Here is a 19,869-nt window from a genome sequence, read left to right as displayed (position 1 = left end):
GACCATTGCCAGTATGCAGCGGTAGTGCGGTAGTGCCGTTGTTGTGGTGAGCTGAGGATCACGTGTAACAGGACCACATGGCAGCAAACAACTGCGAGCTCCACTTTTGCTAGCTTGCCTGGTTACACACGACAATGGAGAGGAGGAGGACAGAAAACTATCGCGTATTGCATCCGGGCGACGTGCCCAATCGCCCAAGCGACAAAAGCATCGAGAAAGGAGGTAAAGGAGACCGTGGGTAGTTGCCTGGTCGGTCCGAACTTAGTGTAAACAGTAGCTTCGTTACTCTAATTGCCACCACGGCGCGCGAATCCTACCACATGGCTACATTGCATCTGTGCTCGTCTGGCTAGAGCGTGTAAGTGGCAACGCTGCATTGTTATCCTGTCAAAGCCACATGGCCCACAATCATGCAACAAGGACACAGGAAATATGTTGACCCAAAAAGAAACCTGCAAGACATACGCCCGTCACATGCATCGCTTACACTGGAGATGAGGAGAATGCAGGGACCCTTGATTTATCGCGTTGCCATATGCCCAGCAACCCTTAGACCACCGTCCCTCTTCCCCTGTGGCGTGCCACGCGCACACTGTGTGGGACGAACTTGAGGGCCGACATGCTCGACGCCAGACTGTCCATGGGATCTGCGGTTCGTGTGGCTGGCATCGTCTTGCGAGGCGGCGACGCTTGCGGGTCTCCGCGCCCAATCGCACGCCCAGTGCCCTGACCACGGCCAAACCCTCCACGCCCACGGAGCCTGGTGGGATAGCGTCGCGTCTCTCCGTCGTCCTGTACGTGCTGTGCATTATCCTCGTCTCCGTCGCGGACCACGTCCATACTGTCACCTGCTGTGCTTGAAGTCGACTCACCTCTCCGCCTTCCAGCCGCTCCGTTGCCTCCACCGGCGGAGCTCAGAGTCGAGCTTCGCCGTCGGTGAGCAGGTATCAGCATGCTGCTTCGCCTGTCTATGCCATCCTTGACAACGATGAAATCGTACTCGCGGGGAAACTGATGCTTATCTATACAGTGCAAGCGGCGCTTCTGGGGCGTGCTGCACAGGCGATCGCAGTCTGGCAGGAGACAGGCATACTGCAGCACATCAGTTTCAGGGTCCATGACACGGCGTAGGACGTACTCATCATCCACGACACTCGGGGCTTCCAGCTGTATGCAGACAATGGGACTCGTGCCGTTGGGCAACAGAGAGCATCCGGAACGAGCAGCGAAGACGCAACAAACTAAGCAAAGAAGCATCACCTACCGTCTTCTCGCCCTGGTCCCGCTTGGCTGCATTGATGGGGTCATGGTACTCTGCAATGTGCAGGTGCAGGTAATGCTGGTCTGGGAAGTTCTTCTGGCACTCGCTGCAGCGGTTCATGTGCACCTGGCGATAGTGCACGTCGTGCTCCTCAATCGACGCAAACGTCAGCGGGTCGTGCGGGGGCAGCGAGCACTTCATAACGGCGTCCTCGTCCGACACGGCGCAATCGGTGTCGAGCTGGACTATCTTGACGTCGGCCGACGTCTCACGCAAATACGGTGTGCTGCCTTGGTCTGACGACGACGAGTCGCGGTGTGAGCGCTTGACTCCCATGGTTTGTGTGTGCTGAGGAGGCGTAGTATGAAAATGGGCAGTACCTTTGGCTGATCCGTGGGGCTTCTGTGGGCTGCGGCGGCGGCGCCTCCCTGTTGCCGCACTTGTGGTGAGGCAAAGGCAAAGGCAAAGGCGGAGGGTTGGTGGGTGGGTGGGCGGGCGTGCGTGCGGGCGGGCGGGCGGCTGCTGGGCGAAATCCAAGTCCGGGCGGGCGGTGGTTGGTCCCTTAGCTCCGACTGACGGCCACTAGTTCGCGACTCATCGTCGCCCCAAGCCGACTTTCTCACACCCACACCTCACCCACGACCAACGGCCATCGCCTCCCCACGTTGACGCCATACATCTCTGCGTCTTGGGCGCTGCTTGCTTCCGAGCCCCTCCCGAGCGCTGATTGTCCTTTACGCAGGGCACGCAACTTCACCATAAATGGAGCACGCCAGCCACAACGTCCGCCGCCTGCTCCGTGCCTTGGTCTGACCTGCCCGCCGACCGTGGGGTCACATATGAACGTCGCCGCCTCCTCCCTACAGAAGGCATGGCCGCGAACACCGAACTACTCGACAGGTGCGCCTCGCCCCGGCCCCCAATGGTGGCACCACGATGCTGACTAACGACAGGCGGGCGAGGGCGATTGAGACGCACCTCTACAAACGCGTCGATGGCGGCTCCGGATGCGCCGAGCTGGCTGCCGTGCTGCAGGAGTAGGCAACGAGACGACTACATGCCGGCGACTGCTAATCCCCCACAGGTACCGTGCCGCCTGCGAAACCCTCCTCTTCTCCCACTTCGCATACGCCTCGACCCACGGATTCCAGGCGGCGCTCTGGAACGCGCACCTGAGGGTCAACGCCACATTCAGACAGGAGCACAAGCTTGTATGCACCCCCAAGCACCACAGCCGGGGCACGCCGCTGACACAGGGACAGCTCAAGCGCTCCAAGGACCGCGTCGTGGAGATTAGAAAGTTCCAAAAGACCTATCTCCAGTTCATCAAGGCCAGCCAGCGCTTCTACCGCCAGTACATATTGAACCTGGATGCCCAGTTCGACGGTATTCCCGAGCTGCGCAAGATTGCACGGAAATGGAAGGATGACAGTAGGCTCCCTCGCTCCGCCAGCCACGCCAAGCCTAACCATGAAGCAGCCTCCAAGTCGTCCCTGCGCCAACGCATTCCCGCAACCTTGAAGACGCAGGTCCTCCTCTCGTGCCACCAGACGCTTATCCAACTTGGCGACCTCTCCCGTTACCGCGAAACCGAGCTCGTTGAGAAGAACAAGGAACGCAATTGGGGCCCCGCCAAGGGATATTATGATTTGGCCGCCGAGATCTACCCAGACTCTGGGCATGCCCCGAACCAACTCGCCGTAATAGCACGCGAAGACGGCGACCATTTCCGCTGCGTATACCATCTCTACCGCTCACTTGCAAGCAAAGAGCCGTACCCTCAAGCCAAAGCCAACCTGGCCACCGAATTTAAGCGCGTCATTGCTGCATGGGATAATGGCCAACTTATCAACAACCACAAAAACGCCGAGGGAAATACGAGTCGTGCTCTGATCGCGTGGTTTGTCCGGCTGCACAGCAAGCTGTACAAGGGCGAGGAGTTTGCCGCACACGACGAGTTGGAGGGCGAAGTGCTCAGCCATCTAGCCATTGAGCTCAAGGAACGCCCGCTGGATTCCGTCTTGACCAAGATTATACTCATCAACATGTCAGCAGAGTACTTCGCGACTGTCCAGCTGCAAAGTATGTCGAAAGCTCTTGATGATTGGCTATGCTGACTATTCTAGGTGATAACCCTCCTCCCAACATCATGCGCACATATTTCTACTACCTCCGTCTCAACGTCAAGACCTTTTTTATCCTCTTGCAGGTCTTGCAACCCGAACTGGATCGTCTCTCTGAAGGCAACGACGTGAAGCATCAGAACGGCGACCGCGCTGTGCAACTCTCCGACAAAATTACTGCCGTAGCTCGCCGTATCCTCCCAGGGCTTCGTCTGTACAGCACGTGGTTTACGCGCTATTGGAAGGTACTCAACGCAAACATTGCTGATACTCTCAATACCGTTGATGTCCAGGAGTTGTGGAAGGCATATGCTGCAACACTCTCCCTTCTGGCTTCCAGTTTCCCTGTTGACCAGCTGCCCCCGGAAGACTACATGCTCGAGGAGGACACCGACACAATTGGATTCGAGCCGCTCATCCACCCTGACACTATGAAGGTATGGTATAATGGCGACAAGTTAAAGCCAAAGTGGACCGATCTGGAGCGCAATCATCCAAACGTCGAGATGCTCATGCGCGTCAAAGACCTACTTATCGACGGCCTACTCTTTGTGCAGAACCCAGATGCTCCATTGGATTTGGCAGGCCCGCGCTTCATCTATCGGGAAGAGGGCGTGCCATCTGAGCTATTAGCGAGTCCCACCAACCAGCCCGACGGTTCGCCCGTTTTGTCGGTTCAAGCAGCCGACATGCCTCTATTTCAACATGTAGAGGCACCGATTCCAGATGATCAAAAGTCATACAGTGTTGCTGCCGCCTCGGAATCGGCATCCACCACGATTGCCAAAGACAATGCGATGCGAAACATGGTAGACGACTTGGTAGGAGATGAGGCTGGGCTGGACCCGTTGGTTGAAGAGGACGAAAACATCCCGCCCACTCCACCGGAACAGACATTCGACGACACGACTGTTGTTGATGATCACACCTTTGCCCCGGCAACATATACAATCAATGACCTGGTCAATTCTTTTAGGACTTACAAACCCTTGTCCCCCGGTCCTGCGTCTGCATTGCACTCTGCGCCAATGGGTAGAACTGGATCCACTTCCTCCATACGTCAGCCGCCAAACCTGCCCTCTGTGCCTGACGGCCAGTCGAATTCAAACTCTATCTGGAACCGTACGCCCGGACCGGCGTCGCCACCCATGATGACCACGAATGGATTCGGAAATGATGTCCGTAGGTCTCCGATGAATGGTGCCAAAGCTGGCATGTCAGGTCACGTACGAGGAGACTCGGCAAACTCTCTTCTGAGTGCCGATGTCACTACTCCCACGAGTGCCCGGGCTCTGCGGCCCATCAGTAGTAGTTTCAGCGGTGGTCTTGGCAGTGGTGCCGCTTGGGGAAACCATAGCGGAAGCCTTTCCAACTGGGGATCTGCTACCTACGGCAACAGTTTCAACAACCACCATCAGTATGGATACGCCAGCAATGCCAACATGGCAAGTCCCATGATATTCAGTTCCTCTTATCGCGAGGGCGCCAATAGTCCTTGGGGACGGACTCCACCCAACGGCCAGGGCGGCTGATCAGCGGCAGGGCAGCTGTAGTAGGCTGTTCATTGCTGTCTTCTCATCAGTCATCTTGAAGGCCAAGATGCTTCCGCCACTCTTGCCTGTCGCAGTGCACCCACAAAGAGCTCGCTCGCTCGAAGCGCAAACAAACTGATGTGTTTCCACCTAACGCCTGTGCGGCAGCCAGAATGCCTATCGAATGTCTCTCGGAATAGGGCCCTGGGGATTCGGCCACGCCCTATAGAAGTTATGCACGCTTTTTGTCCATGTCCCGACGGCTGTGTGTAGCGACGGGAATAGCCAAGGAAGAGAAGCCGGCGGTCATGATATGGTTCATAATTGGAAATTACCGTGGTATTTTTTGGGGATTGTCTTAGCTTTCTTTTGCGTTTGGAAGATTGAGAGTTGGAGAGATGGGTCTTTCTCTTAGTGCAGTCGTACAGGGCAGCGCAGTCCTCTGGGCGCGCGCCTTGTGCTCAGCCCGTACTGGCTGTGACTGAGGGGGACGACATTGTGTGCTTTAGAATGTTAACATGGAGTTATGCGCGTGCCAGCAGTCTTGTGGGAGGAGGGCAGTGGTGACGTGATGTTGGAGGCGCAGAGGCGTGCCGGTGCGTGGTAGAGTAGTAGTGGTGGTGGTGCATGTCTAGGCGCGCGCCCGCATGGCCTGCTGTCAGCAAGCGTCAGACTCGTGCTGGTATGCCGGCAAGCGGCCGAAGCGCGACTCGGAGCCACGCTCGCTCATTTGCGGGCGATGCTGGCGATCAGAGGGCGTGAAGTGTGCCGAGGCGTGAAGCGTGAGTGACTAAGCAGGCCCGGCTGCAAACACGTCAAACATGGTTATGCAAGGAAGCCGGCGAAGCGCGGCGAGGCCTCAGCTATCTCACCCTCACACTCCCGGCGCGCGTGCTTGCCTTGTTTGCCTTGTTTCTTGGACTGTGCCTGCTGATGGAGAGGCGGCTGCTGCTCCTACACGACGACGCTGCACTCGTTGGGGGTGGCTCATAGGCCGCAATTCCGAAAGGTACTCACCCAATTGTCCCTGTCCCGCTCCATGCCACTCCACTATCGCGAACATCCCGCCCGCCATGTCTCCCGGCGGCCCTGGAAATCTCCAGGCGCCGTCCGCCTTCTACAGCTTCTCGCCGTTGATGGACTCGCTCTCTAATGGCCTTGCAGGAAACATCCACCAGAAGGGTAGCAGGTTGCCCACCATTCAGCCTGCGTCGCCGCCGACCAAAGGCGCGCCGCACGCTTCCACGCCTCCCAATCGGCCTGCATTCTTCCCCGTGCCGAGGGGCAATCCACATGCGACATTCACTGCAAGCTCCGGCTCCTCTACCACCGAATCATTTTCCGAAGTGACGTCGTCATCGTCGTCGCGGGACTCGCTACCCACTCCCCAAGGGCGCAACGGCCCGACCACGCCCCAGAAACAGGCGCGCAACAACCGGCGGAAGCAGTCGAACAAGTCGAGCGGCAGATGGAGTAGGGGAGGAGGCTCTTCAGATGACACCGGGTCCGACCGCAAACCCCCCACGTCTCAGCCAGCAGCAGAGTCCGCGCAGAGCGCCGCTCCGTCTCCCCAGAGTGCGTCTAAGACACGCCAACATTCTCATATTGCTACACACAGCCCATCGACAAACCAGACGCGATTCATGGCAACAGCCTTTGGAGGTCCCTCGGGAGATTCGCGAAGGGGAGTAGTCTCTCCTCGCCCCAAGGGTCGCGGTAGGACCCAGCCCACACATGCTTACTCTCGCACTGAATCTGACTGGTCTACGCAGAAGCGAAGAACACTCTCTGCCGCAATGTCACCATTTATGGGCACTGCCGGTACGAGAACAGTAAGTGCCCGTGACCGCATCTGTCGAATGCTTGTAGTGACCCGGTTCAGCATGTCCCTATATCCACGACAACCTCAAATTGAACCAGAATGAGAACACCAAGAAGAGGTTCAATGTTGACTCGCCGTCTTTCACTCCCTTGCAGGCAAACACTAATGGATCCGTGACCCCCTCTTCTCGCGGTGCTGCCATCTCCCCAAAAGCAGCCAATGCTGCCGTCTTCACACCCAAATCGCAACGCTCTAGTGAGTCTTGAAACCATCGCCAGCTGTACTGTCGTTCCCATGCTGATTATGTCAGCCGTCACCACTCCGCGTGTGCATGCAAAAGAGCCTGCAATTGATTGGCATTCGCAGGACTTTCAAGAATTCGTTCCGCAGTCCTTTGAGGGTCAGCAGATGGTGCGTGGGGCTTTCGTTACACTTGGTTCCTCGTCGTCATGATATGGCATGACTTACCTGGCGCTGGTTTGGATTATACGAAGATCCCGACTTACACTCTATCCAGGTCGATCCTAATCTTGGCTACGACCCGTTTAGTACGCCTACCAACATGCCAACATTGGCTGGTCCTAGCCACCAAGCTGCTGCCATGAACCCTTATGCGCAAGACGCTTCGGCGACGTACTTTCAGAACGCCAATGCTTTCCAGAACCCAGCTTATCACTTGTACTGGCCGGTGGGGCCGCAGCCTACTGGCCTGCTCGCTTACCAGCGTACTGCTCATGACTTTTTTATACCCGATGCGCTGCGGGAAGAGTTGCAAAAGAAGGCAGAGGTCGCGCGCCAAATTGCGCCAAACAGCACTCTGCCTGTCATTGAGCAGTTTCACTCATTGTTTTGCTTAGACATGTCACCACAGAAAAACACGCAACCCTTTGGCTATGCTAGCTGGATATACAGAGCCGTCTCCAGCAAAGATGGCAAGACATACGCGCTGCGCCGCCTAGAAAACTTTCGCCTGACAAGCGAGACGGCCATTCGCTCCGCTCAGCCGTGGAAACGTGTACTAAACGGCAATGTCGTCACTATCCATGAGGCGTTTACCACTCGCGCTTTTGGTGACAGCTCTTTAATCCTCGTCACAGACTACCATCCAAACTCCAAGTCACTTGCCGATGAACACTTCAAACCAGTTCAACGATTCCATGGTAGGCAACCAACATCATCGCATGTACCGGAGCAGGTCTTGTGGGGCTATACTGTCCAAATTGCGTCTGCATTGAAAGCCATACATGGATCGGGACTGGCTGCAAGATTGATAACGCCATCGAAGATACTGCTCACTTCGAAGAACCGGATACGACTGAACGCATGCGGCATCATGGATATTGTCCAGTATGACAATGCTCGCTCTGTGCAGGATCTTCAGGCAGACGACTTTGTTCAACTTGGACGGTTGATACTTTGCATTGCCAACAACAACCCCACAGCTCATTTGCAGATGCAAAAATCCATGGACTATATCACACGCAGTTATACAGCCCGCCTCAAAGAATGTGTCCAGTGGCTGCTCAACCCCCAGCCACCACCCGGGGTGCCGTCATCTCCCACTTCGCCGGCGCCTTTGCAAAAGGATATCGACACTTTCTTGGGTGGTATCGCTGATCAGTTTGCATCAGTCTTTGACAGTGAGCTACATGCTCAAGACACGCTGACAGTCACTCTTGGAAAAGAGCTGGAATCGTCCAGATTGGTTCGCCTGCTTATCAAGCTCAACATGATCAACGAGCGTCCAGAGTTGGATGCATCCCAAAGTATGGCAGGGAACAGTGGCACAAACCCATCGTCAGTATGGGCGGAAACCGGAGAACGCTACTACCTCAAGCTCTTCCGCGATTACGTTTTCCATCAAGTAGACGCAAATGGACACCCGGTCACGGACCTGGCCCACATTCTAGACTGCCTAAACAAACTAGACGCTGGTACAGATGAGAAGATAGGGCTGGTGAGCAGAGACGAGCAGAATGTGCTCATTGTCAGCTACCGAGAAGTAAAGCGAGCACTGGAGTCGTCATTCCAGGATTTGGTACGGGCGGGACGGAAGTAGCAATGCACTAGCTCCAGTTCACTCGGGTAGCCTCACCATGGACGGAACTGACGTGGAAATTGCTCTGAGACGAATCCTATAGGGCGAGCACCAGCACGAGGCGAGGTTGTGACAATGATGATGAAGGAATGATGTTCGAAGAGCTACTATGAAGAAAATGGGCGTGGATGGCGTCGCAAGTTAGGGGCTTGTAATCAACGGTGGGGGTATGGGGACATGTTGCTCGCACTACGTATTATTGTATTGGGGAATGAAATAACAGGAAGCAGGCTAGATACAGATTATTCATAACACAACGAGACGTTTTAACTTCATTGGTTTACGGGGCCACTAATGGAGACGAAAGGCGATGACCAATGCTCCTGGAATGGTGGTATGATAGTTACGTGACGGTAGGAAAGCATGACCCCGCCGACATATATCGTTCACTTGTGCTCTTCAGCACTACTGCCTGCAGTTGTATCATCGTCTTCCTGAATCAGACACAAGATAATAACGCAATATGTTTTGTCGGCCCCGCCTTTCCTGCGCTCTATCGTCGTTTTCGGCGAGTTTAGCACGAGTTAGCGTGAGACTTGCTGGCCCTCCAACTCCGAAACTCCGCCCCGCATTCACCACCTTCTCTCTGCTACAACACCAACAGCCACGCTCTACAAGAACAATCATCACAATGCCTGGAAACTACGAGCTACTGTGCCTCGAGAACCCGCTTCTGGATATCCAGGGCGTTGGGTAAGTCCAGCTTGGTCTCTTGGACGACTCGGTGCATTTTCGTCGTCGTAGAGCACGGAAGTAGCTTTGGCTGACAACTCGCAGTGACCAGGCTCTTCTTGACAAGTATGGTCTCAAGGCCAACGATGCCATCCTCGCGGACCCAGAGAAGCACATGGGACTGTACGACGACTTGATCCAGAACTACAATGCCGTCCTCATCGCCGGTGGAGCTGCACAGAACACAGCCAGAGGTGCCGCATACATTCTCGAGCCCAACTCTGTCATCTACATCGGCTGCATTGGCAAGGACAAATACGGTGAGACTCTAGAGAAGATCTCTGCCGATGCTGGTGTCAAGACCGAGTACCTCTACGACGAGAAGACCCCCACTGGTCGCTGCGGTGCTGTTATCACCGGCCACAACCGCTCTTTGTGCACCGATCTCGCTGCTGCCAACAACTACAAGATCGAGCACCTGAAGCAGGACCACATCTGGAAGCAGGTTGAGAACGCCAAGGTCTACTATGTTGGTGGTTTCCACTTGACTGTGTGCGTGCCAGCCATTAAGGCGCTTGCCGAGGAGGCCGCAGCAAAGGACAAGGTACGCACATGATTAAGATTTGTCTGATAACAGGCCTTTATACTGATTGTTCCCCAGCAATTTATCCTCAACCTCTCTGCCCCCTTCATCTCACAATTCTTCAAGGACCCTCTTGATGAGGTTCTTCCATACGTCGACATCCTCATTGGCAACGAGACCGAGGCTGCCGCATTCGCCGAGGCCCACGGCTACGAGACCAAGGACGTCAAGGAGATTGCAAAGAAGATTGCAAGCCTGCCCAAGAAGAACACCAAGAGACCAAGGACAGTCGTCTTTACTCAAGGCACTGAGCCCACCATCGCCATCACCGCAAACGAGGGCGGTGAGCCCGAAGTCAAGGAGGTCGCCGTGCACGCCATCAGCAACGACAAGATCAACGACACCAACGGTGCCGGTGATGCATTCGCTGGCGGCTTCGTCGCTGGTATCGTTCAGGGCAAGCCCCTTGAGAAGGCTATCGACATGGGACAGTGGCTCGCGAAGCTCAGCATCCAGGAGCTTGGTCCTTCGTACCCGCAGCCCAAGCAGACTTACAGCGGCTAAGCGTTCGTTTCACAGAATGTGAGGGCTGAGGCTCGTGTATTTCAACAACTTACGCGAGAGAGTGTGCCGGTGCAGATAGAAACCGGCCTGGCTATGTCCAGACAACCGCACGGTGCGGCATATGGGTATTGGTATCGTCATTGCATCATGACAAGGTGTTTATTTGGCGTAGGACAATAAAAAAGTGACATTTGGCCTTTCAACAGCCAAAGATAGATACCCGCAGCTATTGAGCTGTTAGAAAATGAAATAACGAGGTAGAATAGTCAATATTGAATGTTTCTTGATTCACATGTAAATACATCGTTTGCGTGCGGTCGAAAAACATGTTCTCATCTTATTCATGCGGCACTATAATCAAAAAGACGACCGTGGTCTATGGATACGACCCTTTAGACGTTTCCCACGCTAAATGATCAAGAAGAAAACGCCGCACCATGCATTCTTGCCTTATTAAATACACTATGCGTCCTCGTCTTCGTCGTCTTCCTCAAGGTCCGTTCGCTCAACAATCAAGTTCCCGCTACGCCCAATACGCTGCTTAATCAAGCCCCCTGCTTTCAGGTCGTAGACTTCTCTCGGCATGGGCGACACGAGCTGGAACTTGTACTCGTGTTCAAAGTCCTTTGGCTCGTCGACCTTGTCCTTGAGCGCATCCTCGGACTGCAGAATATCGTAGCACTCGACAAAAGCGTAGAGCTCTTCAATGGGTGCGTCTGCCGCAAATTTGCGCACCACGCGTTGAGCGTCGGGCATACGCAGACTGATTCGTACAACGTCTGTTTCACCGGCCTCGGGTTCAGAGGGTATGGATGCCGCGCGCCACTTGCGCCATTGCTGTAGTTTTTGAGCGTAGCGTTCAATGGCTTGTTCGCGCTCCAGCGCTTCTTTCTCTTCTCTCGCCTTGCGCTCTGCTTCTTCCTTCTTCTTCCGCGCTTTCTCGCGGTCAGCGGCGAGCGAGCGCTCGTATGCGCTGTTCTGCTGCTCTCTAATACTGCGTGTAGCTTGCTGTTCTGCACGTTGACTGCGCACGCGGTTCAACGGCTCCATGTGCTGTTGCATTGCGGTTCGTAGCTTGGAGACGTATTGCTGTGGGGGTGTTGGGCCTGTGACACGCGTTGCGATACCCATGGCAGTCGAAGATACCTGCGGTGTATGCACAATCAAGCCGGTAAATGGGAATTTTGTGCATGAGAGCGCCGCCGAGACTTGGTATGCTTCCGAGTCCTGCACATTGCCTGCCCAGAGAATTATGTTGTTACTCGGGTTTCGCACAAATTCGACGACTTCGGGGGCGAGGAGCGTCTCGCGGATAAAGGATGACGTTTCGTCGTGCTCTGGGCTGATGAGTACGACCATCAGGAACTGGAGGTTTTTCTTCGCCAGATCAAAGGCTTGCGCGTATCCGCCCTCGAAGAAAGGCAGGTTGTGGCTTCCGTGTTCTTCTTCGAATTCGCGAATAAATCGGGCGGCCGTATCGCGCGGGTTCAAGGGCCGACGTCCGCTTGCGCTACGTTGCGAGGCAGGAGTGTTGATGTTGCTGGCTGTAATCCTTCCCCATGCGCGGGGAAGGAAAGGAAATATCCAGCCCAATAACCGGAAGCTTTTCGTGAACAAAGAATATACTAGCGAGACGGGCGCAAAGAAGATGGCAAGGACCAGCGGAACTTGTGTGCTGACCTGGCTCTCTGGCTGCGGGACAACCCTCGGTGCCGGTTCTATCCTCACTCGCCTTCCACTACTTGTTGACGACCGGGGCGCCCCAAAGCCATTCAACAGTGTTTCTTGCCGCCGGGTATCTTGTGGAGGTTGCTGTGCGGCTGCTGCGGCGACGGGGTCTTCGGTCGGCTCGCCGTCAAAGAAGCGTGTGACGGCAATGTTGACGTTCCACTGTGCTCGCTGGAGGAGGGGTATCGCGGCGTCCACTGCTTGGTCGGTGACGGCCGTATATTGCTGAAGTGCGGCTTGCTGGTCTGGCGAGAGAGACTCGACGTCTACGCTGTTGCCCGCCATCTTGCCCTGGCAGACCTTCTTGGCCGATCCAAATACCTGTGTGAGTATCGCGCTATTATGCCTCGTAGCAGTAGTTTGGAGAAAGGGGGCGAGTACAATTGGAAGGGACTGTGGTGCGGAAGCAAATGGTGGGTGAAAGCGTAGGTTTATGTGTTGCCTGTCCTTTCGCGGCGATGATGTACATGGAGTGGTCGGAGCTTCAGCCCACCAACTGCGGAACTGGAACCAAAGGTGAGGCTAATTCCCGGCTTTTGCCACGCGACCACGCTAGTAACCCGTGGGGTAGATCCGAGCAACTGCAATTGCCATATTATTATGGCCCTACTTTCTAGTGGTTACGAGAGTGCTGGAAGCCCGCAGCAGGTCTATTATGTGGTTCGTTACGGGACATTGTGATTATTGTGGCCAATATTTTTTGGGTCATCCGAATCGCCTGGGGACGCCTCCAAACCATGGAATTAACCCACCTAACCATGAGATGAATATCGAGCTCACCAATGTAGCATACACAATTAGAGAGTCCTCATGAGATTTCAAAATGCAGTGTTTGCTATTGGACAGGCTTATGCTTATTTTCGGCAAACTACATATATTAACACCTATGGTTCCTCGACACTCACCGCATCATGTCTAAAAAAACACCATACTACTAGCAATCAACATACTCCGGACTCTCTGTGCTCAACTTTACAGTTCTACATACGTACGTTGCCACGCTGATCGTTACCAGCGATCATGAAGCCACAAAGCAGCCACGGTCACACAAAGCCTCCACCCGGACACTGCTCATGCACACGTAGACGTATGAAGATGCTTCACTTTCTCGGTTCACATCGAGCACGTTATTAAAGCAGGTGGTACATTGATATGCCGCTTGCTGAGCGGTCTGGCCTGACTGAGTGAATTGTTTCGGCATTCCGCGAGCAGAGTTACTAGTAGTCGCACGTTCTCTACACTCGTCGTACTATCATAACACCAGAGAATCAACATGATACAAAGACATCAGGAATAAAACACATGTCCAGTATCAAGCAGCTTTAGGACACCAACATACCTGTTCGCCGCTTTTTTACATGCTACACAGAAAACCAGCACCGCCACATCAAGAGCGAGCAATCCGAGGGTAAATATGTCGCGACAGATAAATTACGGAGGTCCGACACATGGAATCAGGCGGTTCCGTACTCAAAGATCGTCGCAAATTACTCTTGTCTCGTACGGGCACGTCTCTGTCTAGAAAGAAGCGACGTGTACGTATCCAGCTCGAAATCTGCTGATGGAACAGCAAATTGAGCGAGGCAAGAGACCAATGATTTCCTACCGTTTGCACTACTACTACTACGGGCTTGCTTCTGCATCGGCGTCCTCTTCTCTTTACTTTGACACGTTCATAATTGAATGGGCGTTGTGGTGGAGCGTAGCGAATGTGCGTACGACACAGGCTACCTCGCGAAAACAGTGATGGCGCGTCGAGGCAAAAGATTGGTTGGTTGGGCGGAGAAACGTCGCAACCTATTCTCACCGAAAAAGTTTTTTTCCTTCCACCGATTATGTCATCCGTGCCGCTATGCTTGATTCGGTGCTAGCTTCTTCACCCTGTGCTATCGCCATTCTGACTGTTCCATCCCAACATCGGCCAGTTTCCGCGGCATATTTAGCCAGCCCACCAATCACGTGGCTGCCTGGACAGACGTGGTTGCTGCTTTGCCTGAGTCGAGGCGCTAAGAAACTAGACGTCTTATACTGTTTTGCGATATCGCTTGCACAGGCTGCGTGGCGGCATGCTGCTCGATATGGCGCTAGCTTTGAAGTGGCCATCCCGTGCCTGTTCAAGCCGTGCGGGTACAATCAACTGACGTGCAAGAAATCGAAAGTCCTTCCTCTCCCTCCAGCCTTTCTCTCTCTTCACAAATTCGAGTTTTTTTTCTTAATGCTCTTCGAGCATGACGGCTCATACAACCCATGGAGCCGCGGAGCACACAGGTACCTCCTCGCCTCTGCCAACTCGCCAAGATGCAGAAGCGGGCACAACCTCGGTATCGCAGGAGAAAGACGTAGCAATTGGCCTCGTGGGAGAGCACGCACAGGAAATCGATCCAGAAATCGAAGCCAGGGTTCTGCGAAAAATCGACTGGTTCTTGATTCCCGCCATGATTGTTGGTGTGTTATGCACATATATGTAATCTCCACAACCCTCGAATCATCAGCTAATGTATTTGCCCAGGATACGGGCTGGTATACTACGACAAAGCCATCTTGGGGTCTGCCGTCCTCTTCGGCATGACAAAGGACCTCTCGCTCAGCATCACAGATGCCAGCACGACACCCCCAAGAACTGACACATCGCGTTTGTCATGGGCGACGTCACTCTTTTATTTCGGGATGCTAGCGGGCCTCTATCCCATGACTTTTGCTCTGCAACGCTTCAATCTCGGCCGTATACTCGGCGGTGTAGTCCTGCTCTGGGCCTTGATCTGCATGCTAACAGCAGCCGTAACCACGTACAAAGGGCTGTACGCTCAGCGCTTCTTCCTCGGGTTTGTCGAAAGCATCATACCCACTGGTTTCATGACGATAGTATCAAGCTACTATACGCAACGAGAACAGGCGATACGGCAAAGCTGGTGGTTCAGCTCTACAGGCCTCTTCACGATTCTCGGCGGAGCGCTCAACTATGGATTCGCACAGATTACGTCGGGACAGTTACGCCGCTGGCAGTACATTTACCTTTTGGCTGGCTGTCTGACCTTTATCTTTGCCGTCTGGTGTTTCATCATCCCCAATTCGTGTGCTCAAGCTTGGTTTCTCTCGCCTGCAGAGCGCATCGTGGCCGTCGAGCGACTGCGCAAAGGCGCAACTGGGGTGCGGTGCCAGAAGATCAAACCTGCTCAGCTCAAAGAAGCAGCATTGGACATTAAAGTCTGGCTCGTCTTCATCCTCATGGCTTCGGCGTACACGGTCAACGGCGCGGTATCTGGTTTCGGCCCACTTATTGTAAGTACGTTCGGCTGGTCGACTCTCGCATCTATTCTGTGGCAGTTCCCCTTGGGTGGTCTGTGTCTCATTAGCATCTTGCTGTGCGGCTATCTCAGTTCGCGTATCCCTAATATCCGCCTTATCCTACTTGTTGCAAACTGCCTTCCCGTCATCGCGGGCTGCGCTATGATTTGGAAAGCAAAATGGACGTATCATGCAGCCACTCCCGTAGCAGGGTACTCCATCATCGCGACTGAAGCCGGCGTTCGACCTCGGACACTCCGCTGATGTATGGCTGCATAACATGCACTCCCTTTTTCCTTTTGTGTCTCGTATCACGAAGATGCCCTCTCCGCATTTCTTCTTGTTACAAATATACCCCCAATCATTCAAATTTCCTTTTTTTTTGTCAGAGCCGCAAGTCGGTCACAAGCAACGGATGCGCAATGACTACTGCTGTGTATTTGAGCCTCCTATGGATGCGTACAGCGAAGCAACCCGAATCTGTTGAGTAAAAAATACCTTTGTATTCCGAAGCCAAGGGCGTTGAGTGTTTTCTTATGTTGGAGTCTTCTTTTCCTTTGAGCGAGCATTGTTACATGTCCTTTGGGGGCTTACGAGGGCAGGCACACGGATAGGACACCCATACAAAGGGCGTGTCTTTGTTGTTAGTGGCGTTGTTGTTTTTTTGTCTGCTACTAGACTGGTTTACTGTGTATTTGAGCGGGTGTTGATTTTGGTCGCCGGTCAACTGCGTGGTTGTGTTGTTTCCGCGCTTGGCTAATTTGCTGCTGTAGATGCCAACACCACCATCGAATTGCACACGTATATTTCTATGCCTACCTCTGACCTCTGGCTGCAAGTTGTCCAACAATTTGTCATAATTCGTACGGTTTACTGCCAATACTGTCGGCAAACGACATACCCACGCATGGCGATGATTCAATCCCATACCATTACAGCTTCAGTACTTTTTCGGTCTAATTCGTCCATGACATCCTCCGACTATAGAACATATCTAAAGTACGGGTTCTCCTTGTCCGTAAGATCCATGAACGCCAGCTTGTCACGCTCTGCTTCGTCAATGGGCATAGCATCTCTCTCCTTATTCTCCCGGAGAAGAACAGCATACAAAGCCATGGCTGTAACAATGGTAATGCAATAACTATGCATCTCGTCAGCCCCGTTAATATCATAGCAAATACCCATCAAGTGAAAAGAATGTGTACATACCAAATAATCAGACCGGTCCACAGCTTAGGATAATGCGCAACCTTTTCTTTACTATCAATCAACTGTGGCCCTACGATATTCCCCACGCAATACGCTACAAATATGGCAGCCGCCATTGCGCTTTTCTTAGTCGCTCCGGCAACGTTAGACATACCGACAACAATGGTCTGGCTAACGACTGCGCCAAAAGTGCCACTGCGTACTCTGATTGTGGGTGGTCGGATCTCTGGTGTATCCGCCATGGCCGCATCGTAAGTAGGGACTGGTGGGCTAGTTCGGCTCGGTTGTTGCTGGTTCTGCAGAAGGGGTGCTCGCTCGCCCCAGTAGCCGTGCTGGTGACTAAATGTTTGCCTGATGCTAGGAGAGCCGACAGGGCTGCTGTACTCGGGGGGAAGCTCGCCAGTCTGCAACAGGCCAAGACCCTGGTCGGCTGGAATTGTTGTTCGGTGGTCCTCGCTCGTACCTTCGCCGGCATCGTCGTGCGAGTCTACGAGACTGAGTGCTGCCAAAGAGATGTCTGTCGGGCTTCGTTGAGGTCCGGGGCTGGTTGGTACTTGTCTTCCAAGACGCACTTGATGGCTACTAGACCGTGCATGTCCATAGCCTGCTTGGATGTAACTACCAGCCATTCCTTCTCTTACGCCTTCACGTCCCGAGTCCAGCAGTATTGATCCCTGCTCGCTGCCGTAGGGTGGTGGAGGGGCCAGGCTTCCGGTTTGCGGTGCTAAGCCCCACTTCTTGACGTTGGCTTCAATGAACACGAAGCCCATCTGGCCGAAATTGACGTGTACCTGACACGGTCCGTTTGCGCCTACCGTAGGGAAGAAGTTTTGCGTCTTGAGGCCGTGTGCGACGTCGTCGAGTTTCTTGCCGTTGCGGGTGAAGAAGATGGTTCCGGTTCGAGGTCGGTATCCAACGCCAATGACGTCTCCCTGGACATAGGCAGGTCCGTAGGCAGAAGGCTGGAAGGGCTGGTTGTGGCGGCGGTTTCCATTGGACATGTACGATATCGACGACTTGTGGTAGCCTGGGATATGTTAGAGCGTGAAACAGGTGATGAGGCGTGATGAGGCATGATAATGGGCGCACCGGGTAGTCTGAACAAGGGGTACGGCTTAGTCGTCACACCTATGGCTAAGCTGGTGTTCTCAGGCTTCTCGTAGACTTTGGCTTCCCAGTAGTAGACTTCGTTCTGCTTTGGTATGGGCAGGTTGCTCTGGACACTGCACTCGGAGTCGAAGAACTCGATTTCGGTGCGGCCTTCGACGAAGCAGTTTGCAATTTCGAGTTCGGGCTCGAATTCCCATGCAGATACGCCCTTTTCTTGAATGGCCAGGAATTGCGAAAGCGAGATGTCAGTCTGGACGGATTCGGGGGGGTTTGCTTGCACAAAGGCTGTATACAGTCAGCATGCACTTGCATTGCACAATGGCACAAGATGCAGCGGGCGGCCTACCTTTTGCCCGCAGGTACTCTGTCCTCTGCAGCTCGTCCATGGACTCGAGCGCCTCTGCCTCCTCCTTGGCAAACTGCTGCTCGTCGTCATATTCACCAGGGCGCGTTATGCGGTCGAGGAAGATGCGGCCCGAATGCGTATACCGGAAGTAGTAAACAACGGCGGCGAGGAGGAGGCAGACGCCGGCGGCGCCCAAGACGGAGAAGATGCCGATCATGATGCCCTTTGCCGTGGATCCAAGGCTGCTGCGGTATGCTGCTGATATGCGCGCGGCGTCGTGGTGCGGCGTGTGTGGGTGTGCGAGGGCTGTGGGCAGCGTCGACGGGCCATTGTCGCCGGGATAATAGGCCTTGTAGAGCGTCGTCGGGGGCGGGCCCGCGTGGAGCGGCTCCTGTGGCAGCATTGCGAGGAGCTGCGCAGCGGCTGTCTTGGGGGCGGATGGCAGCGGGGCGAGGGCGAGGGCGAGGGCGACACAGCGCAGGCCGTGGGGGGAGGGGAGGGGAGGAGCGCAGCGGCGCAGGTTGCTGGTAGGAGGATGTCCGCGCTCGTGGGTTGATCAGGGCAGCGGGGGCCGGCTCCAGCTCGGTGACGTGCAGCGATTATGTACGGCGCAGTGCTGCAACGCGGTCCGCAGCAGCAGCAGCAGCAGCAGTGATGGCGGCGACGGCGATGGCGATGATGGCGATGGCGATGGCGGGATGCAGAGAATCGCAGTGGATAGCGATGCCAGGTCGTCGAGGAGGGTCAAGGGACGGCGCCGAAGCGGGATGGAGGAGAAGGCGTGGTGAGATGTGCGTGAGACGTCAAGTGCCTGATTGCAGCTTGGGCTTGCCACCTCCGCCGGCACACGACACAGGCAGCGCCGGGAGCCAACAGAACCACTCTTCTGCCGATCTATCCGCCGCGCTTTGCACGCAGTCAATAGCACGACTACAACAATGTTCTGCGTGCATGCAGCCCTCGGCCATGGCCACGACAGCGGGCATCACCACCTCACCCCATGGCGGCCGCGCCGTCCCCCTCGCTTGCTGGCTCAACCATGGCTGTGTTGCCGCCGCCATGCACCGCCAGGCCCCGATCCAGACCACCGCCAGACCACCGCCAGACCCAGCACCACATCCGACACGACGCCTTGCCTGGCCATTTGCCCGGCCCAGCAGCCGTTTCGCATGTGCATGTGCATGCGCACCATGTACAGCTATGTGCAGGTGTAGGCCGTCCATTGCTTGCTTTCGGCGTCGCCATGGCTCGCCCGTCTGCACTCGGCCCTCGTCCGCCCGAGACACCAAAACAAAAAAGCATGCTGGACAGCCGCCCTAGGGTTTCACGAGAGCACATGCTAAAATTGTCTTGCAGCCGTAGTCGCTCGTCGGCGCCACGCGTGGGTTCACGGTTCGTGAAGCATCCAGTCCACCACTCACGCCCCGACGTCATGCAATCGTGAAACACTGACATTGCAGACGCTCCCACTCCAGTCTGGAAACCCCCCCCATTCTTCGCGCTTACGGTGCTCGGCGGCACCAGCACCGAGAATCT

At 54.8% G+C, this 19,869-nt stretch overlaps 7 protein-coding genes across 7 annotated transcripts; 4 read left to right on the top strand and 3 right to left on the bottom strand.

Moving 5' to 3' along the window:
• Positions 1-280: 280 nt before the first annotated feature.
• SETTUDRAFT_137791 (uncharacterized protein) lies at positions 281-1,597 on the bottom strand (the record flags this gene model as incomplete). The annotated part of the gene is made up of 2 exons (XM_008029509.1): positions 281-1,092; positions 1,265-1,597. The coding sequence occupies 2 exons, from the start codon at positions 1,595-1,597 to the stop codon at positions 550-552; spliced, it is 876 nt and encodes a 291-aa protein (XP_008027700.1). The 3' UTR covers positions 281-549.
• Positions 1,598-2,132: 535 nt separating this feature from the next.
• On the top strand, positions 2,133-4,916 carry SETTUDRAFT_20780 (uncharacterized protein; the record flags this gene model as incomplete). Its single annotated transcript, XM_008028740.1, has 6 exons — positions 2,133-2,161; positions 2,215-2,298; positions 2,346-2,472; positions 2,524-2,692; positions 2,741-3,343; positions 3,388-4,916. 6 exons carry the CDS (start codon positions 2,133-2,135, stop codon positions 4,914-4,916), a joined length of 2,541 nt encoding a protein of 846 aa, XP_008026931.1.
• Positions 4,917-5,989: 1,073 nt separating this feature from the next.
• On the top strand, positions 5,990-8,797 carry SETTUDRAFT_20779 (uncharacterized protein; the record flags this gene model as incomplete). The annotated part of the gene is made up of 5 exons (XM_008028739.1): positions 5,990-6,632; positions 6,689-6,748; positions 6,799-6,993; positions 7,049-7,149; positions 7,256-8,797. 5 exons carry the CDS (start codon positions 5,990-5,992, stop codon positions 8,795-8,797), a joined length of 2,541 nt encoding a protein of 846 aa, XP_008026930.1.
• Positions 8,798-9,317: 520 nt separating this feature from the next.
• SETTUDRAFT_163941 (uncharacterized protein) lies at positions 9,318-10,919 on the top strand. The gene is made up of 3 exons (XM_008029508.1): positions 9,318-9,529; positions 9,614-10,112; positions 10,170-10,919. Exons 1-3 carry the CDS (start codon positions 9,468-9,470, stop codon positions 10,653-10,655), a joined length of 1,047 nt encoding a protein of 348 aa, XP_008027699.1. The 5' UTR covers positions 9,318-9,467; the 3' UTR covers positions 10,656-10,919.
• A 50-nt stretch (positions 10,920-10,969) lies between these two features.
• Positions 10,970-12,759, bottom strand: SETTUDRAFT_163940 (uncharacterized protein). The gene has a single exon (XM_008029507.1). It carries the CDS (start codon positions 12,666-12,668, stop codon positions 11,118-11,120), a length of 1,551 nt encoding a protein of 516 aa, XP_008027698.1. The 5' UTR covers positions 12,669-12,759; the 3' UTR covers positions 10,970-11,117.
• Positions 12,760-14,611: 1,852 nt separating this feature from the next.
• SETTUDRAFT_91963 (uncharacterized protein) lies at positions 14,612-15,932 on the top strand (the record flags this gene model as incomplete). The annotated part of the gene is made up of 2 exons (XM_008029506.1): positions 14,612-14,828; positions 14,893-15,932. The coding sequence occupies 2 exons, from the start codon at positions 14,612-14,614 to the stop codon at positions 15,930-15,932; spliced, it is 1,257 nt and encodes a 418-aa protein (XP_008027697.1).
• A 717-nt stretch (positions 15,933-16,649) lies between these two features.
• Positions 16,650-18,807, bottom strand: SETTUDRAFT_179759 (uncharacterized protein; the record flags this gene model as incomplete). The annotated part of the gene is made up of 4 exons (XM_008029505.1): positions 18,334-18,807; positions 17,967-18,272; positions 16,878-17,904; positions 16,650-16,809 (listed from the first exon to the last, which is right to left on the bottom strand). Exons 1-4 carry the CDS (start codon positions 18,734-18,736, stop codon positions 16,650-16,652), a joined length of 1,896 nt encoding a protein of 631 aa, XP_008027696.1. The 5' UTR covers positions 18,737-18,807.
• Between the last annotated feature and the right edge of the window lie 1,062 nt (positions 18,808-19,869).

The sequence above is a fragment of the Exserohilum turcica genome (genome assembly GCF_000359705.1).
Source record: "Exserohilum turcica Et28A unplaced genomic scaffold SETTUscaffold_3, whole genome shotgun sequence".
NCBI lineage: Eukaryota > Fungi > Ascomycota > Dothideomycetes > Pleosporales > Pleosporaceae > Exserohilum > Exserohilum turcicum.
This window is presented reverse-complemented; position numbering and strand designations above follow the sequence as displayed.

Excerpts from the sequence above, each read along its gene's own strand:
- SETTUDRAFT_163941 (XM_008029508.1), top strand. The coding sequence starts at position 9,468 with ATGCCTGGAAACTACGAGCTACTGTGCCTCGAGAACCCGCTTCTGGAT. Across the intron at positions 9,530-9,613 it reads CTGGATATCCAGGGCGTTGG|TGACCAGGCTCTTCTTGACA; the intron begins GTAAGTCCAGCT and ends GACAACTCGCAG. Across the intron at positions 10,113-10,169 it reads AGGCCGCAGCAAAGGACAAG|CAATTTATCCTCAACCTCTC; the intron begins GTACGCACATGA and ends ATTGTTCCCCAG.
- SETTUDRAFT_163940 (XM_008029507.1), bottom strand. The coding sequence starts at position 12,668 with ATGGCGGGCAACAGCGTAGACGTCGAGTCTCTCTCGCCAGACCAGCAA.